A 21,035-nucleotide genomic window follows, 5' to 3' on the forward strand; every position below is an offset into this window, starting at 1 on the left:
ATAGCCTACATTAAACAACAGCTTAATAGAACATGGCACAATGAGGCACTCAGGGGGATCACATAACAAGCAACAAAGGCATTAAAGAAAAAGGTCTTTGAAAAATTTAAAACACTAAAAATGTACAGACTATATAATGCTTCAATATAATGTTTGATTTATTTTGAAATGTATTTGTGAATGTAGGCCTAATATTTTTTAAACAAGATAAAGAGGTTCAAATAGACTTCTTTTACAATGAATATCAATCTGTTCATAAAATAATATATTTCTTTTTTGTAAATATGTAAAGCCATAGTCTTTAAGAATTTTCAAAATCTAACCAAAATAATTTGTAATTCTGGTTCATAAACAAACACAAAATAAATGACAAATGCTTTCAGTTTCATTACTTTAAAAACACACTTTTCTTCAACATCAATCCTGAATCTTAATACAACTGTTGTTTATTTCATGCAAATATTAGAGGAGCAAGTGCAGCAGTAAGGTCAGATCCTATTTACTTTGGGGGGAGAGGTTAGTTCATCCGAAAGTTGACTGCTGTATTTATACCCTACGTGGATTAGGGAGCTCGATTTGGCTGTGAGGGTGACTCCGACCAGAGTTCACTCTGTGTCAGAGTTGAAGTGTTGAGGGTCTAGTTTTGGAAGTAGAAGTGAGATGCTTCACTCGGTAGCGAAACCGGAGCGGTCAACACACAGGGTGAAAAAAGGTGCTGCAGCAATGTAAACCTATTCCTTTAAAACCCCTAAATAAAATTATGAACCTGAAAATTAGCATAATATGACCACTTTATTATGTCATTGTTTTTGTCATCCCAAACTTTTACTGTGTTTCGTTTCCTGTCAGAAAAGAGCTTCCATAATATGGGCATGAACAAGTGATATTAATCTAAAATCAATACAGTGTGATGAGCCTTCTGATACATTTTGTGCAAATCCTAATGGGAATCAAATTCTTCAATGTAACAATTTTAGTTTTTTCAACCACAGTGTGTGACCTCTACTTTTAGTCAAAATATACTATGTATTTGTTATAGAGATGAGTTGTGCTGGGTTTTGATCCATATCAAATAATAGTAATTTAGATTGAGTATTTACAATTTTTTGTCATTTCCAACATTTTATCTATCTTTTTCTTTTCTTGGCAGTCATAGGCTTCCATACACACAGGTTGTACTCATAGGCAAAGTAGGAAATAATGGCTGAATTCTATTTAGCTACTTCAGTTTCAGGTTCTGCTATCTGCACACAGGACTTATTGGGACACTTGAAATAAAACAGAGCCATAGTTAATGTTATTAGTAACTCCTGTTCTTTTCCTGCTGTGAATAAGGGCTACAAACAAAAAGAATAAACTTTCCAGCTGAGAAGATATCAAAGTAATTTGCTTGGCTGAAAACACAACTTCAACCACACAAATTACACAGAACAAATAACTCATGAATCCAACCATTACATCATCACACAGCATATGCACTATTTTAATGTTGAAAAGGTGGTTCATGCATTGACTGCACATTTTAATGCTCAAACATACAAATAATGTAAACTGAAAGGTACTTAAACATCTGGAGTAATCACAGTCAAAAGGTGGCTCACTGTAAGGCTGAATTCCAGTCAGCAGCACTTTAGCCATAAAAGACGTCTGAATTTGAGGTATGTGAGTTTTCAGAACAACATGAGGCACCTAACAGAACTCTGACAAGGTGAGAAAGTCGCTGTCCAAACTGCATGTGCGCCACAGAGGAGTCAAGACAAACTGCATCAACAAAGAAAAACAGTTGCCACCAGGAGAAACTGACCAGCAGGATGATGGAGAAAGTACACAGGAAGAAATGAAATGATGCTAACTGGCATGCAATCTAGTTAGTCTTTGCAGTGTTAAGTTACTTCAAAGTCTTCTTTTTATAATATCCACCCCATACCTGGTGAAAACACACACAATAACCCCAAAGTAAAGCTTTCGGGATCATCATGAATTGGTGTTAGCCATATAATAGTACATCCATAAATGAAGGTGCACTGAATTAAGAAAAATAAATCAGGCATTCTCAAACATCAGTGTAGAAGACAGTGTTGCATGCAGTGTTTTGTGTTATTTACATTCCACAGTATTCAAATCAAGGCTCAAAGTACAGTATGCATCAACTGTGTATAGTAAGCAGCACAATGCCAAAAAACACATCATAAAACCTTCACAATACACATCATGTACAAAAATATAATACATCAATCACAAATACTACAATGTCTATAAAAATATTTATAGTATACCCACACAGGGACTTATTCATGTTTTGAGGTAATTAAAGTATTATTTCTATGTTTTGAGAAATAATCTTATTCACTTTCTTGCAGAGAGTTAGATGAGATGATTGATACCACTATGGTATCTATACGGTAAATATGAAGCTACAGCAAGCGGGCCGCTTAGTTTTAAGACTTAAAGCAAGGGGAGACAGCTAGCTTTGCCCTGTCTGAAGGTAAGCAAATAATCCCCTGTAGAACCACAGTTGTTGTTTTTACAATTCAGTTTTTGTACTGATCAAACAACGTGGTCATTAGAGAGCTTTCAGAGGTGCATGTAGGCCAGTTTCTTTTGGACAGAGCCAGGCTAGCTGTTTCCCCTTGTTTTCAAGCTAGTTAACTAGCAGCTGGCTCCATATTCATATTGAAGAGACAGACATGAGAGTGGTATAAATCTCAGCAAGAAAGCAAATAAATGTATTTCCTAAAGTTATTCCATTAAAACATTTATGGATACTGACCATTAAAAAATGTGTCTTATCTTTTGTCTCTAATCTAATCCCTTACTCTTATTCAGATTTAAAATGATTACAAAATTTGTTTCCAATAGTTGTTTCAAGTGACAGGGTTGTGCATATTTGTTATGGACACTGCAATGAAACAAATCAACGTTTTATTTTGCTGCTATGGAACTAAACAGCAGCGGAAATATAAGGATCACACTCCACAGAACAGTATGAGAAATCCACAAAAACAGAGTGAGGTGAAATCGATGTATTAGAAAGAAGATTGGTGCGAGTGAAGTCGTCAGACTGGAGTGACGGGACAGAGTTGTAGAGGTTTTGAGAAAAAGGGTGTTGGGGCGACGTGACCTCAGCTGGGTGAGAAAGCAAGACGGTTGAATGATAGATGCTGCTGAAGTCAGAGAAGGAGACGGGGCTTTGATGATGTCTCAGAAAAAGGCGGAAGGTTTTCAGTTCATCTGTTTGGGAAAGAGGTGAACCTGATTTTGTGGCGCTCCTGCCCTGCAGAGAAATAGATGGCTCACTGTCTCCACCTAGCTGGAGTTTAACATCATTAACGCTGACAGTGCTGTGCTGCCAGTCATTGGATTGGGGATAGGGGAGGGATAGGAGAGGTGTAGACAGATTTTTGAGAGTCTGAGAGAGGAGGACATTGGAGTAGATGGTGGGGCAGGAGGAGAGATCAGTGTTGGAGGTCATCTTGGCTTTGACTGAGCTTTTGGTGCACTTTTGCTCCGATTTTATGCTATTTTGAGGTATCTGAGTCCCCAAAACCGGGAGCAGAGAGTAGCAGGGAGAGGAGTCGTTTTGCAGATAACAGGCGCTTTGATAGCGGAGGTCCTGATCTGGGTTGGAGTTCTGCAGCAAACTGTCACCAAGCAAAATAACTTCTGAGTATTTGATTTTGGTCTTCTCTTCCATTGCAGGCTGCTTCACACTCTGAGTTGAAAAACAAAAATCCACATTTTAAATTAGTTGGAGAGTATATATTTTTGTACATACAGTTTCCCCCTTCAAACCTGCAACTACCAAATTATTTTTGGCCACTTGGGGGCAGCAGAAACAAGCTGTGAACACAATATGGACATAGCACAAGGTTTTAAATTGAAATGGCAAACTTTGTTTGTTACTTACACATCCAGGAGTTTTATTAATTTGAAATTGTGTTTCTGGTCACCTGAAAAGTCCAATACACGCTCTTTTAGCTCACTTTTTGGTCTGTACCAACCCTTGAGGGAAATATCTGGCTCTTTAGCTGCTAACTGCTCCACTTTTAGCACCAGCTAGTAGCTAACTGTGTCTGTCTGCAGTTTGTGTCCAGTGTTTTTAAAAAATTGCTTTTTCACTGAAAACAGCTGCCTGCTGCGGCCAAAAACAACACTGAGTGAACACAGCTAAACAGAGCTAAACAATGAACTGAGACTTGCCCAATAGCTCTGTAAAAGCCAATGGGAGCTGCAGATTAGATCCAGTTTCCTTGTTGCTACTGTCCCAACAATGTGACCCACCTGCTGGTCAGGATTGAAATTGGTCTTTTGATGCCATCTAGTGGTTGAAAATTAAACCTAGCTGATTGTGGATTGCCTGAAACATAGTTTTAAAATTCCTGAGGTTTTTATTGTCAAAAGTGTGACAGAATTAAACAAAAATTCTGACAACAAACAACTATTAAATAATTTATAGTTGTTTAATATCTAGAAGTCAAGTAGGCCTACAGTTACCAACGCGTACCAACCATCCTTTAGGTCACAGAAAACCAAAGGACTCTACCTCCAAAGTGGTTTTGGGGATCCAGTGGCCCAAGCTGCTATTGGAAGGATCTGGAATGTCTCGACACAGCTTCTGTTTCACCCTACAAGGTTATTTGTTAGGAAAAGCATTATAAAATTAGAAACATATAGGCAGGTAAAACTGTAAATGTAGGACACCAAGCTCTGAGTAAGTATGTGTTTGTGTTGTTAATGTTATTGGGTGGTGATGGTGCAGTGGATAAGATGCATGCCTTTGGTATGAGAGACCTGGGTTCAAATCCACTGTGACACCATTGTCTTAAGCAAGACACTTAACTCCTAGTTGCTCCAGAGGTGTGCAACCTCTGACATACATAGCAATTGTAAGTTGCTTTGGATAAAAGTGTCGGCTAAATGTTATTGGTGCTTACTTCTTATTCTGTGCCAGGCAGGCCATCAGCACCAGCGTCAGTGAAGTCAGGATGAGAGGAAGGAGGGCATGCATCACTATCGATATTTCCTCAGGTCCTTCACACACACACACACACAGTTAAGTTAAAGATCTATCAGTGTATGGTTTTTACTTTGAGGGTATGGTGAGTCTGTGTCCAGTCTTCACCTATGTGCACTTTAGCGACGGGCCCAGCTACTCCAGCTCCAGCGTCAGTGTTGGCCTGCATGAAGATGTCGTAGTTACCAGGCGACAGATTCTCTAGAGAGTAACGGTGAGCGTGACCAGGCACAAACACTCCTGAATGAACATGAACAAGTACAACATGGACAAAATGTGATATTAAAGAATATGGATAAAAACATAAAAACAAAGAGTTAATTCTTCCCTCACAAGGATACAAAGATAATGAAATATCTTTTACTAGTCCTCATCTCTTCAGAGACTATAGTATCTATCTCTAAATAATTTGTAACTAGTCTCTGTGGTTGTTTTTTAAGTGTGTTTTTGTTTTGTACTAATATTTTTATTTGAACAGTAATGTAAACTGACTCCCAGTCCCATAAAGATATAAACTAAAATTTAGGATAAAGGTTATAATTGGTAATTAGATTGAGATTAGGGTTAATACTAATCAGGCAAATAAGAGAGGTTTTATTGCGGGATTGAGATAATGTCCTGAATGCATTAACAACATACCAATACACGCACGTATGTAACAGACAAACAAAGAGTGATATAAAGGTTATTTGCAAAGGGAAAGACAGCAAACCGATTAATTCCCACAGAACTACAATTCAAGTGTTCCAAATGTAGTATTTCTCAATCAGTATTTTGTGAGCATTGGCCATAAGGTCACTTCCTGCACTGCACACCTTACTGTCACTAAGTAAACTAGACAAATAGTCTACCGCCATGCTAGCAGCTCTGTGAGGCCGTACTTAACAGCTTTGAGCGAGCTAAATGCAAATGTCAGCATGCTAACATACTCAAAATCACAATGTTAACATGCTGATGTTCAGCATAATTTAGCTTACATTTGATAATTAGGACTAAACAAAATGTAGGCTGAGGGGAAAGTAATCCGTTCAGAAAGTATTTGATCATAAACCAAAGTATAGGACAAGACTAAAAAAGCGCTACATCATGATTAGGATTTATCCTCTGTGCCACATTTCACTGGTACACCATCCAAAAGTTGTTCACAATTTACTAAAAACCACAAATTCCAGCAAAGGGCTGCTTTTCCTCAGTGGGCTTGGATGTGTTTATTGCTCACTCTTGGCTGGTTGCTTTGCAGCTGAGTAGTAGAGTGTGTAGTTGCAGATGAAACCATGAAGCAGCTCCACAGGTACAGGAGCCCAGATGAGCTCCACTGTGCTACCAGAGATCCAATGCACCGCCACTTTAGGACCAGCTGAGGGCGCTATACAGGCAGAGAGATGAGAGCGGGAAAGCGCAATGGGGATCAACCACAAGACATGTGAAAATGAGGCTTGATCTATATCTGTATTTCACAAGGTGTCTGATGTGGGTCACTGTCATGACTTCATCAGCACCCCAGCTGAGGCATAAATGAACAAAATGAAAATTAAAACTGCAGCTGGAATTAATTTCCAACCATTTGTTGCTTGTTTTTGTTCTCTTCTTCTGACTCATGCTTGTTAAGATTAATAACTCAGCCACAGTTTATATCTGGCAGAACCAGTCGTGACTAAACGCCATTTAGTAGACTATTGCTTTATATTTAAGAAAATATACACATAAGTAAATTAACATTAAATAAAACTCACCATCTTTTTTGCTAAATCTCAAAATCCTGCCTCTGTATCCCTTCACCACCCACCCAAAACGATCACTATATCCCTCCTCCTCCCCCACATCAGTCAAACAATCTCATAATTTAAAACACAATACTGTTCATTTAGCTAATGAATATTGGAGACAAATTCATAAAAAACAAGAGAATGACTAAATAAGCAATGCAAAAAATATACATACATGGCATTATAAAAATACATACATATAATAATAATAATATAAATCCAAAAAAATGGATTCCTAAGGAACGGTAAAAAAAGGTTTACATCTCATGTGCCACTAGTTCACCAGAGAGATTATTCCAGTCAAAAGCACATCTCCCCTTCTGAAGAGAGGGGTGTAGATACATTAAAAAAGGCTGACCATGTTCTCTCAACAAACCGTCAGTCATGCAGTTAGTCTTTCTAAAGGTAAAACTTTATACGTTTTGTGGTACCACTGTGTGACTGAGGGAGGCTTATCACTTATCCACTGCTTTAAAATACATCTCATAGCCAGTTTGAAGTCAGATCTTGAATATATCTGAGGAATCTGTGGAATAGAACAGCGAGTAGGAAATGTGAAAGACAAGAGTGTCTGTGGGGAGGTTTTTCACCTTTGATTGAATAAAATGATGGAGTTCAAGGTAAAGTTTTGTTGATGTTAATGGAAGGACATTATTAGTGTATTGTCCTGTTATAAATCCCCAATAAGTCTGATCCCTTTTGCAAGTTATCAGCTTTTATACAAACAAGCTCCAATCGATTGTTCCATTTAGAATCAACTTTCATTTATCAAGTACATATAAAAAGCCTCTAATGGTGTACTCTATGCAAGACATTTTCCTACTCTGGAGAAGACAAGAGAAAGGAAGTATAGCAAAGACCCATGGTGTAAAAGATAAAGTAGGTTAGCTCACTAATCCATAACTACTTTAACTACCTTACAACTACTAATCCATATAACTACCAATCCAATGCCTTTTAAAAACAATCTTTTCATCATATGCATTTTTCAGTTTTAGTTGAATTAACTCCATTATACCTACTACTAGTATAAATCATGTAATCATGTGTGTTTTCTGCCCAATGAAAAAAGCAAAACAATTATTAGCTGTATAACAAGAATGCAAAACTCCACTGTTGTCCAAAAACTATTACTTGACATGTTCCTTCATCATGTTGAACATGGACACGGTAATTTATTTAAAGTAAATAGGACCTGATCCTTCCTACAATCACACGCCCACAAAATAATCATTAGAGTTTTCTGAAGCTACTTTTAAAAATTGTCACGAGGTAACACGTCCAACATTAAGATCTCGTACCTCCTTGGCGTGTGTAAATGTGGACCGTCCTGTTCTGCCCCACTCCTCGGTCACCATACAGCACTTTGACCGAAACAACATAGCGCTCCAACGGCTTTAGTCCCTCTGAAACAACACAAAGATGAAAGTACTTATCAGTGTCCAAATAACTATGACTGGTACTCCTACTTGATGAATAAAAAAAAATCACTTCATATTCATTCATTTCAGCTGTATACAGGCAAAAGGAACATGATATTTTACACATTAAGCTCGTTTGGATTGATGGATTACCTGTGATGACCAGTGCTGTACAGGAACTATTCAGCCTTTCCCAGTGTAGGATGCTGCTGTTCATCTCTCTGGCAGCAAACCACTCCACTACAAAGCCGCTCGTTGACCAGTCAACTGGAGCCATCCAACGAACATCCAAGCCACTGTCATCCAGTGGACTCACAGTGATTTGGCTAAGGGGTGGTGGCTCTGAAGAGAAATGAGGGAGAAAGAAGTTTTAGGCATGGGATTATGCACAGTAAAAAAACAAATGCCTGATTGCAGAAGTTTAATATTGTGATTTCATTATGTAATCTGTTTAGTGCAAAGTACCAAATGCATCTACTGTGTGTTTAATGTTTTTTTCTGGTATTTGTTAATGTCATGATAAAACAAAGAAAAAACTTTGCAGCTTTAAAAAAAAAAAAGCGATCATGGGAAAATTATCTGAACCCTCTTTATTATTTACTGTAAACTCCAGGGAACACAGTCCTCATGCCACAGGAAACCAGGAAAAAAACTCTGTCTGTCGTCATTCGCCTCATTCTGGCTAGATCTCACTGCTTCTCTAATCTTTCCCCAGGTGTCTTTTTTGTTTTTGTAGCCTTACACAAAAGACTTTACTACTTTTTACTTTTTTGTGTGTTTTTTGTTTGCACAAATAGGAATAACGGCACAGAGAATAAGCAGTTGCTGCTGCAAACACTCTTGCTATAATAATAGTGTCATGTTGCTAAACATTTCTTATATTTCAATCTCCAACCTGCTCTACTGAGATGTGATTAGAGTAGGTAGTTAGTAGCAGCATGTGATAGACAGGCAGAACAGTGAACATGTGTTTGCTGCACTCTCTCTGTTGTACACAAAATAAAAGTCAAAGGCAGGGTTGTGGAGAATGGAAAAAGAGAACTTGAAAGAAACTTCGCACACTTGGCCAATCAGTGCATAAGGTGAGCATGATTGCAGGACTGTCTGTTTTGGAAAGTTACAAAAAAAGTTAATTAGAACTAGACTTTCTTCACTTTTCATCACCCATCTGTAAATCGCAGTGAAAACCTGTTTAAACTGATCAAAGTAACTTAAATTTCAGGTGAAGTTTGGGTGTAGTCTCAGGTGAAGATGCAGTAAAGCATCAATGGTCCATCCTCCTTGTCATGTCATGAGGAATTTAAGTGAGACCCAACCTGTCTCAGAAGCTCCAAGGAGCCACATTCGGGCTTCTGGCGAGGTTCCCGCAGCGGTGGAGGCCGTCAGAGCGCAGGAGCATCGTCCGGCAGGGAGAAGCAAGCTACAGGAAGTATTTGTGTGGTGCAAATCTCTGCAGCTCCCGTGATCTTTCAGGAACTGAGCGCTTTCTGTCTGACAAGTCACATTGAAGAAGAGAACCCTGCCACGGGCTACAAAGCGAGGCAAGGGCTGACCGGTGTAAACACGAGAGAAAACAGAAAGCAAAAAGGAAAAGTGAGCTGCTGTGAGATGATGGAAGAATTCTTATGAAGAGAAGTTAAATGCTTTCTTTCTCTTTCAATCAGGTTCGCTCTCAGCTTGAATCACGATTAAGCAATAAATCATTTCGGGAAGATATAAAAACAAATTAGGCACAGTCATTGAGGAGATGGTGATTAAAAAGTAATCACATTCAAAACTGATTAAACTGTAAACTCCAAATCTCAAAGTGATACAACCACTCAGGACTCACATTCACAAACAATTCAACACACACACACACACACACCTTCCAGAGCAGGGACACGGGTCTCCAACCGTTCTTATCTGTTTGTTTCACTTGCCTCCAGAAGGCTGGTGCTGCAGATGGAGCTGGTAGATGGAGGGAGGATAAAAATATGACAGATAATTTGAAGGAGATACAGCAGAACAGTGCCATGAAAACCAGACAAGCCTTCACGTACGCCTCCTATAGCAGTGCATGACAATGAAAGTATGAGATGGAGACATTTCGTACGTATCTCTTTCTCCTTCGTGTCACTAATTTGCTGACAACAGCACACACACCAGAACATATTGGATTGTTCAATATGTCATTTATGCAATACATAGGCTATTAGGGATGTGCAATATCTCATTGTGCAAGGGTTGTGCAACATTTGTGGGGAATGCAGCCGACAGGGTTGTTCAACCAAAAACTGCCATTGGAAAAAGGAGTTAATGTGCTTACTATATACTGTAGGTGACAATGTATTTTAGAGCATGTGTTTTGTTGCATGAGAACATGTGTTGAGAGATATTTATTTCTGTATTTTGTGTTGTCTTTTTAAAGCTGCAGAATGTGCAAAACAAAATTTCGCTTTGGCGAAAATAACGTATATCTTATCATATCATATCTTAAGCCACAATGACACAGAAATACACCTGCAACTCAGTAGGGCTGCTTGCCGTTTAATACATTGCAGCCATCTCCACGTAGGCAAACATGCATGGTGGTTTGTTTGCCTCTCTGTTTCTTCTTTTCTGTTTCTCTGCTTTTCTTTTTCGTTTTCACCTCCCAACAGATGTTGGATCAACCAATTAGCTCATGCTCACATGCTACTCTAAACGCCCTTCTCTGCATAGTTCTGCAGAGGCGTTTAGGTTTTCCTTCACAGATGCATAATTCTAAACCTATGGTAGCTTAAGCCTGGTCCTCTGCTGAGGGGCAGTCCAACACTACACCGACTTGAGATTGCTGTATTTGTGAGTCTTCTTGTTATCTTTATTGCTAGGAACCAGCATTGGTTTCATTATTAAGTAGGACTATAGTGATTGAGACTTTCAACAAACACAAAACACAAGTTTGTCAACTCTCACCGTCCTCTCCAGTCCTTCCCTGGAGGGTGTTGCTCCACAGGCTCCAGGGACTCTGTGGGCCCTGGTAGCGGTGACGAAGCCTGATAGTGTATGAGGTGTCAGGTCTGAAGACACAAACAAGGAAGCTGAAGCCTGTCACTGTCACATTTTTGACCTGAACATTGAACTGTTTGGAAAGAGAATTAGGACAGAGGATTAAGATAAAAGAAACACATTTTTCTTTATTTTTGAAAGTTGCTACATGAAGCAATTTAATAAAAACTTTTATTGGCTCGGTCCAGAGATCTTCCGTGCCAAGTTTGGTGGCGATTGGACTTGCAGCTTCAGAGGAGTTAATTAAAATATGTTTTCTAGTTTTCGTGATTTAGCGAAATGAAAACGTCATCGCACAGAGGCATGTCCTATACCATAGGAATCGGCAGCATCCCCCAAAGACGTAGACATACGGTTTATGAATGTGCGATGTAGTGGGCCGTAGTTATGAGGCAAAATGTCCTTTGGTTGAAAATCCCATTGAAATGAATGGGATTGTCCGACGGTATTTTAGCTCCCATTATTGCGCCACCTTTTGGCCGAATTGCACCAAATGTTTCAGGTATCATCAGGGCCCCATGGGGAAGAATTGCTCCAAATTTGGTATCAATCGGGCATGTGTTATGGAAATATAAAATGCATGTAAGTCAATTGGATTTTTGACAATTCGGCTCTGGTTTCATGTCAATGTGACTTGTGGTCATAGAGGAACAATTTTCTCGAATTAAATAGCGCCACCTAGGGGCGAGTTGCACCAAATTTTGCACAGGCCCTCAGGGGGGTGTCCCACATTAATGGTCCAAATTTGGTGTCGATCGGCCATTCCAAAGCGAAGATATGACATCATTTCCTGTTTTTAGCATTTTTTGAAAACATTTGTTAGCATATAATTGCGACATTTTTTCTCGGATCAAAATTTCCTCTACAAACTTTCATCAGCTTGTGTCCAGAGATTATCCGTGCCAAGTTTGGTGTCGATTGTGAGTTTCGCGTCCCCAGCAGTTACGGTGTAGGCCGCAGTATCAGTTTTATGCACGGAAGAATAAAAAAAATAATAATAAAAATCTGAGCGAAAACAATAGGGTTCCCAGCTCCGCTGGTACTGGGAACCGCTTACATTCGCGGGTTCCCAGCCCACTCGGGCTTGGACCCCTAATAATACATAATTACAGTCTATGCATTAACCAGAGAAGCAAGCCTGGCAGCTTTTTACACTGTGTGCCACTTTAGTGTCACATATTTTATGAGACAACTGTTTGATCTCTTTAACATTAGAAAATATCAAAAGAGAGTGGTCTTCACTTTGAGAAATGGCACCACTAAATGTGGGATGTTTATCTTAAAATGCCACCTTGCACCTTTAATTTATGAATGTATGTGCTTTCATGCAGGGGTGTGGTGTAGTTTTTGTGTTATGGCATATTTGGGAATGGCAGACCTGTCCGCGTGGTGTGAACTCAATTTGGGATGTCAGGTCTCCTGCTTTGATTTCAGAGAAAGACACAGGAAACTCAGGAACAGTAAAGTCAGGCAAGGTGCAGTTCCAGACTACATTCAGACATTGAGGTCTCCCAGCAACTGGTTTTATGCTGTCCAAAGTCACTGGAGGTAACATCACTGAGAAAGCAAGGGAGAGAACAATGAGAGAGAAGGAAGAAAAGAACAATAAGTGTGCTATTAGGAGAAGCACAACAAGCTTACCTTCAGTCCTACCAGACTGACACCGACATGCTGATTGTGTGTCCTTGCTGTGACCGTGTGCTGTGACAGTGATGCAAAAGGTGAACCTCACGGATGAGCCGGTGATCACTGTGCAGCTGGTGCCAGACGTGGTGCAGGTGAACGTATTCAAAGGTCTGTTTGTTGTTGAGGCCTCAGCTCTGTGTAGCCTCAAATACACATGTGCACAGAAACACATACCAATAAACACTCACGCACAATTATATAAAAGCAATGTTCATTCAACTTCTGTCCTGCTCTAGCCAGTCACAACACTCAACCAGCAGACATAACACTCAAAGAGGTGCAAAATGCCAAGCACAAAGAGATGTCACGCAAATGGGCATGCACACACACCAATACACACATCACAAGACTGCTCATACATGCTGTGCAATATTACCCAATAAACAGATCGTGAGATGGAAGCCGATTTATCATCTCAGTGTATCAAACTAACCATCAAAGCCTCACACGAATGTGAGATTCAAAGCTGCTAACAAACCCAAGGCTTTGTATACAGCATATTATCAATGCTGGCACAAAATTGCAAACACGCCAACATGCAAAAACACAGCGGTTTGCTACTGCTGCTGTTGAGGACTTGGCTAATCCCATATCACTGTGTCATTTTTAATCTGTCATAAACACTGATAAACACGCTGCAGAGAGCAAAATAAATGTTGGGTTAGTGAGCAATATGTCTGGATGAAAAATAATTCACCTAACTGCATATTTACTGGATTATTCTTATGATGAAATAACTTTGTGAACAATACTTCTGGTAGGTTAATTGGTGACTCTAAATTAGGTGTGAATGTGAGTGTTTCTATATGTGTGGCCGTGCGATGGACAGGCGACCTGTCCAAGGTGTTGGCCTTTCGCCCAATGTCAGCTGGGATTTGGCTTTTAGGGTACAGTATCACCAGGCAATCAGAGGAAAGCTGTAAAACCTTCCAAGTATAATATAAACTCAACATATCAGATATCAAAGTTAAATATGAGAGAATACCAGACAGTCAGTTTCCTGTTCATCAACCACTCAGTGGAAAATGCTAATCAGCTCTATCTTAAGTCTGAAACTTCAGAACTACAGATTTTTTCAAGCAGGCTGCAGAAATAAAATAAAATGGAAGCTGTTTCTCAATAAATGTAATACAAAGAGTAAATGAAAACAGTCTGTCATCCTCTCTCTCTCTATCCTCTGTCTCAACCTATTACTAATAATAATGGATTCTGTACTTTGTCACACAAACTCCTACAAAAAGATTGGTTTCACAAATTTCAAACAAATTAAGGAACTTCTCAAGGGATTAGAAGAAAATGTATGTGTTGCATTTCAGAGAGTGAATGTACTGCTGTTTAGATATCTGTAGTAATTATTAGTAATGATTTTATATATATATACAAATTTAAGGATAAGGCTAGCATAATTCTATATTTCCCTTAAAGTCAACAAGTATTGTCTGTGTAGCCTGATATATCTTATTCCTCTGTATTATAGAGCTGCATTGTTATAAAACAAATATGAAAAACATAAATGAGCCACACTATCACCCAGTGGCATGTTCATTTATTACAAAAAAATCAATGAATCAATCGCACACAACCTGTCCTGCTGCCATTAACACTCACTAGAACACCAAATTAATCCAAGATGAAATAATTGTAAAATAACGTAAAATCTACAGTGCCCAGCTGTTTAAGAAAATAACTGAGCCTTTTGTAAAAATGAAACTACATATCTGTGACACATTTTCTAAGGTTTACATCTGCCACAGATACCGTAGGGAAGTCAGAATGACTGAAATGATAGATTAACAGCAACCTTATCCTTGAAGGGAAAACCTAAAAAAAAAGGAATTGAGACACATGCAAACGTTTTTACACGGGGCATGAGGGCTCACTGAATGGGTGATGAGTATGAAAATTATGTAAATCATATGCTATGACCTTCACAGTCACCAGATCCAAGTTGAAAACCGACAGTATCACTACAGCTGTTATGGAGGCTTCAGGTGGCCTTTCCCTTCCCTTTACTGTCCCTTTACTTTGTCACCTATCTGTAAATATATCTATGCACTAGATCATTATAGTATTGTGAAAGAAAACACAGTATAACAAAGTGCTTTACAAAACCTGGATAAACTGAAGATGAAGCATGCTTCACATACTCGTATGTGTTCGAGCATGACTACTAATATATTAAAGGAATGCTTTGTCTCACCAAGGCACCCTCTGAACTTGCAGAGTGTAGTACGTCGCTGGGGTGTCTCCAGCCTCCCAGCGGCAGGTGACGTTAGCTCGATTTAGGAACACACAGCCAATTAGCCGCGGGGGTCGTGGGACAGCCTTCGGGGTTGCAACGGAGAAGGCTAGAGGCGAGGCTGAAGAAGGAAGTATGGAGTTTTTGGTTTGTTATAAAGCTATCTTCAGGTTAAAGTAAAAAAAGATCATCAGAGATGCAATATTTTTGTGGAAGATGCTTTTAACGGGTAGGAAAAAGATTTACAGAAATAATTTTAAAAAGGAGGAATGTGGGACAGATTAGCAGTAACGACATACGTGGCTCTGTTCTATGAGCTGTTGCCACATGTCAGAACTTAATTCCTTCTTGAGGAACTTACTAAAACAGATCTTAGGAGAATTATATCTGATGCCAATTGAACCATGTAGGATGCACACGATTTAGCTTGTAAAATATTTATGAGAGACTGTAACTGCTATATGGCCTGAGGTTTACACAGATCATCAGACAAGATGTTTGTCTTGATTTGACTTTCACGACTCATCTTGCTGACTCAGCTTGCCGCTGGGTATGTATGGGGATAGCCAACATGATCATACTAGGTCTCACATACCAGCAGCTCACCTGCTTTTAAATAAATACTTTGGCACCCTTTTCAGTTGGAGGAACCTTTTCAGGGACATTTTTAGGAACTTAGGAACTTTGCCCTTCTCTATCTGAAATATGATCAATCAATTAAATTAATGGTCAGGCAACATCCTGTCTTAAAAAGCTCACAGTGCCTTCTTACCCCACTAGAACACTGTGCTCCCAGAGCGCAGGGTTACTTGTGGTTCCTAGAGTCTCCAAAACTAGAAAGGGAGCTACCCGTAGAATGTAGTCCCAGTTTTGGTCTGGGGGCAGACACCATCTCCACATTTAAAAGTAAGTTAAAGACTTTCCTCTCTGATAAATCTTATAAATAGGGCTGGATCAGGTGGGATCTGAACCATGCAATGAGCTCCTCTCTCCTTCTCTCCCTCTTCATCTGTATGCATTCTTATCCTATTAGTTACTCAACTAGTTCCCTCTCCCGTAGTTTTGGTGGATTCTCGTCTCTCTCCTTCTGTCACTTTCATCAGGTAATTTTGCCTTCACAACTGTAGAGTCTGGATCTGTTCCTGCAAGCCACCTACTGCGCCCGAGTTCCTGCTCAAGACCTGCTTCCTTTTTATTGTTATTTGCATTATTACCACTATCATTTTACATCTATATGTGGAACTTGCACTGTGCTACTGTTTCATCATGCTCTCTCCCCAACCGGTCCAGGCAGTTGGCCGCCAATGCAGAGCCTAGGTTTGAAGTTGAGGTTTCCGTGTGTCTGTTAAAAGGGAGTTCTTCCTTGCCATTGTCCCCAAGTGCTTGGTCATGGTGGGAGTTCTTGGGTCTCTGTAAATAATATTAAAAAGAGTGCGGTCTAGACCTGCACTAAATGAAAAGTGCAATGAGACAACTTCTGTTATAAATTGTTGCTATGTATATACAGCGGGTGAACTAACTATTGAACATGTCACCATTTTTCTCAGTAAATATATTTCCAAAGGAGCTATTGACATGAAATTTTTACCAGATGTTGGTAACAACCCAAGTAACCCATACATACAAAGAAACCAAAACAAAGAAGTTCAGAAATAAAGTTGTGTGTAATAATGTGAAGTGACTCAGGGAAAAAGTATTCAAAACGCTTACTGATATTTATTCAATACTTTGTACAAAAGCCTTTGTTGGTAATGACAGCTTCAAGACGCCTCCTGTATGGAGAAACTAGTCGCATGCATTGCTCTGGTGTGATTTTGGCCCATTCTTCCACACAAACAGTCTTCAAATCTTGAAGGTTCCGTGGGCCTCTTCTATGAATCTTGATCTTCAGTTCTTTCCTTCTAGATTTTCAATGGGATTTAAGTCAGGTGATTGGCTGGGCCATTCTAGCAGCTTTATTTACTTTCTTTGAAACCAGTTGAGTTTCCTTGGCTGTGTGTTTGGGATCATTGTCTTGCTGAAGTGTCCACCCTCGTTTCATCTTCATCATCCTGGTAGATGGCAGCAGATTTCTGTCAAGAATGTCTCTGTAAATTTGCCCATTCATCCTTCCTTCAATTATGTGAAGTTTGCCAGTACCATTTGCTGAAAAGCAGCCCCACACCATGATCTTCCCACCTCCAAACTTCACTGTTGGTATGGTGTTTTTAGGGTGACGTGCAGTGCCATTTCTCCTCCAAACATGGTGTGTATTATGGCATCCAAACAGTTCAATTTTGCTCTCATCTGACCACACCATATTCTCCCAGTATTTCACTGGCTTTTCCAAATGTTGTGCAGCAAACTTTAAAAGAGCTTCAACATGCTTTTTCTTCAGTAATGGAGTCTTGCGTGGTGAGCGTGCATACAGAACATGGCGGTGGAGTGCATTACTTACTGTTTTCTTTGAGACAACGGTACCTGCTAATTGCAGGTCTTTTTAAAGCTCTCCACAAGTGGTCGTTGGCTCTTGGACAACTCTTCTGATTATTCTTTTCACTCCTCTGTCAGAAATCTTGCGAGGAGCACCTGATCGAAACAAATTTATGGTGAAATGATTGTCTTTCCACTTCCGTATTATGGCCCCAACAGTGCTCACTGGAACATTCAGAAGCTTAGAAATGCGCCTATAACCAATGCCATCATTGTGTTTTGCAACAATTAGGTTGCAAAGGTCTTGAGACAGCTCTTTGCTTTTACCCATCACGGGATGTGTCTTGTGTGACACCTTGGCAATGAGACCTTTCTGTAGGCCATTAGTTGGGACTGCTGATATTAATTTGCACTGACAAGGGTCTGGATTGCTTTTTAATTACTGATAGTTTTCAGCTGTTGTCTTGGCTTTCCGTGCCTTTTTGCACCTCCCTTTCTTCATGTGTTCAATACTTTTTCCCTGAGTCATTTCACATTATTACACACAACTTTATTTCTGAACTTCTTTGTTTTGGTTTCTTTGTATGTATGGATTACTTGGGTTGTTACCAAGATCTGGTGAATTTCATGTCAATAGCTCCTTTGGAAATATATTTACTGAGAAAAATGGTGACATGTTCAATACTTATTTCACCCGCTGTATATATATATATATATATATATATATATATATAACTGAATTGAATTGAATTTGACTTTAACTATGTCACAATGCTGCTGGATCAGTGTTTAATCTGTTCCTGGTGTTCAGTCGTTGCTATTGTTTGCCTCTTTGTCATGATCTTTGGTTGAGAAATAAAGTGCTAATTTTGCCTGGCAAGATTTAATTGTCTTCAATTTTTTTTAGGTAAGCTTGAAGATAGAACTCCCCAATAAGTAAAATATAATTCATACATTTAACATATGGCCTACTAGTATTTCTATTTACCAGACAAACTGATGTACTACAAGTAGGTGATATGTATCAGACCTATTGACGTAGGCCTATAGTATCTGCCAAAACCAGTTGAACCACATCATGACTTGCTGTGGTAACTTTCTGCTGCTTGGCGACATTATCCAATTTACATAATCATCATCCCTGTCCAGTGACTGTTTGCATCCTCCAACTACAAACGGCACACAGACCGATATCATAAGGAGAGGACACTGAACATTACCCAGGACGAGTCCAGCCACCAGCAGCCAAGTCCACGCCACAGCCGGGCTCTGCTCCATGACAACCAACCGGTCTTTCCTGGCACTGCAGCCCTGCTCAATCACACACTACCTTTGACCCAGCTCGAGGACCCTGCACACTGAATAGTTAAATGAAAAAATAAGATCATACCGTCTTTTCATACCGTAAAATTTTAAACATGTCAGCACAGGATGCCCAAAAATGACTCAGTTTAGTGGTTACATTTCATAATTTGCTTACAATGGCTTCCTGAGTAGCAAAACAAGTTTTGCTTTGAGCCCTATAGCTGCGTTCTCACAGGTTTTCCACTTGGCACTGCACGTTTAAAAAAATTTCTAAAATTCAGAAATTTGAGGAGACAAAGTGATTTCCTAAAGTGGGTGTTAGTGTGCAAATTAGTGGATTGTCACAGATTCTGCCGTCAAAGTAAAGACAGAATTTCAGGCCTGACCTTAACAGCATAGACACACCATCTCGGTGTAAGAGCTTAGACTCATCATGTTGGTGCTATAAACATGAGGGAGCAGCTCCAGATTTTCCATTTATTTAAAACCAGAGTGTGACACTCAGGGACAGGTGTAATCTTCGACACCTGAAATCTAAAGTAAAAGCCCTACATTAAAACCAATCTTTGTACAGCTTATAACCTTTAGACCGATCCTGAGTGAGCGGTGAATCGACTCATTTTGGGGAATATAGACCTATAATAAAACACACTATCTAGGCATAAGCGTTTATTTTTTATTATCATTATTTTGAAATAATTGTTGTATTGTTAATATGTCAATACAGCAAAAAATACATCAATGCAGCAAAAGAATACAGCATCTTTTTATGTAGGCCTATAACCATTGTTTTCCCATCTCTTTCCTTAGGCCTCTTTTATAGAAGTATCAGGATCAAAAATTAGGCTAGTAGGCCTATCTAGTATGAGCCTTGTATCATTTAGTTGGATTATTATTATGCATCAACATGCTAGCAGCATTTTAATGTTGCAGCTGGTGGAGTGATTTTTAAAAATATTTTTATGGCTGCTGTTGGGGAGACAATACTTCATACATTATAGGCAGTGTGTATTCTTTGTAACTGAAATAACTTCCATCAAATACATTCAAAAGAGTAAAACGTAGGCTACAATATTGGCCTACTCTCTGAAATGTAGCAGAACAGAGTATAAAGCAGCTACATGGAAATACTCAAGTAGGCTACTCATGTTACTTTCAACCACTGATTTCTTGCAGGGCTGATATATTAAATTGCATTTGATTGAAACTAATAAACTAGTAACTTAGTATTTATCCAGTGACAGAGCAGCTGTGGTAAATCACTCTATAGTTTCAGGAATGTTGTTTTCTTTTCCGGAAAAACGTCTCTTTTCAGTTATAATAGTAGACTAACAATTACGCTGCAAACGTTGATTATTTTCATTATCAATTCATCTGTAGATTATTTTGTCAATTAATCAATACATCTTTTAGTCATTGAAATGTCAGAACATGGTGAAAATGGCTTTCACAAACTCCATGATTCCTTCAAACTGGAGATGAGCCACAAATCTCTACATTTTAGAAGCTTCAGGCAGGGAACTTTTGGTATTTACTTTAAATATAATATAAATTGTTGCACGTTGATTCATCAACTGATGGTTCAACTTTAGTTACAGTTAAAGAAAACTCGAAAGAAGACAACAGCCATTAATTCCCAACAGTCTCTGGATTAAATAAAACCCTAACACATGCATTAATGTTTAGCTCACATAGCCTATGTGAAGAATAGGGGAAAACACTATTCTATAAGGAATGATAAAGTTATTAAGAAAACACATATTTCAAGTAGGACCTATCTACCTTGGTCTATACACGTTCACGATAAACTGCCGAAATACACAGCATTCGGTTTCAACAAGTACGCACGAGTTTCAGTTGAAGTCCCGCGGTACAGTTCAGAGACACGAGCGCTAAATGAAAAAGGTTTGAGCCCAAATCCCGTCCACTTACCGGCGTCAACTCAGACAACGTGCTCGTCTCGCCGAGTCCATCCACGGCGGTTCACTGTTTGCAGGAGCAGCAGACTCTCTCAGCTTGTAGTAAACGCATCTGTTCCGCCCAGCTGTTCGTCACTGCCCTGGGCCCCTGCGGTGCCAAATCTGGGGTTCGATGTCCCGTGGGGGGGGGTCAAGCTTTCCGCGAAATAAAGATTTGACTGATGGATTGTTGCATCCACGTGT

General features: G+C 39.4%; 1 protein-coding gene across 1 annotated transcript; it reads right to left on the minus strand.

The window, feature by feature from the left end:
* Window positions 1-2,905: 2,905 nt before the first annotated feature.
* Window positions 2,906-20,948, minus strand: LOC119910425 (interleukin-31 receptor subunit alpha). The gene is made up of 15 exons (XM_038729050.1): window positions 20,806-20,948; window positions 18,789-18,926; window positions 15,118-15,277; window positions 12,873-13,060; window positions 12,610-12,788; window positions 11,139-11,304; window positions 10,069-10,151; window positions 9,518-9,749; window positions 8,355-8,543; window positions 8,082-8,186; window positions 6,234-6,380; window positions 5,123-5,254; window positions 4,935-5,031; window positions 4,544-4,625; window positions 2,906-3,712 (listed from the first exon to the last, which is right to left on the minus strand). The coding sequence occupies exons 2-15, from the start codon at window positions 18,844-18,846 to the stop codon at window positions 2,942-2,944; spliced, it is 2,589 nt and encodes an 862-aa protein (XP_038584978.1). The 5' UTR covers window positions 18,847-18,926; window positions 20,806-20,948; the 3' UTR covers window positions 2,906-2,941.
* Between the last annotated feature and the right edge of the window lie 87 nt (window positions 20,949-21,035).

Source organism: Micropterus salmoides, unplaced genomic scaffold (genome assembly GCF_014851395.1).
Source record: "Micropterus salmoides isolate LMB-PRFRI ecotype aquatic unplaced genomic scaffold, ASM1485139v1 Ms_hic_scaffold_19, whole genome shotgun sequence".
Classification (NCBI taxonomy): domain Eukaryota; kingdom Metazoa; phylum Chordata; class Actinopteri; order Centrarchiformes; family Centrarchidae; genus Micropterus; species Micropterus salmoides.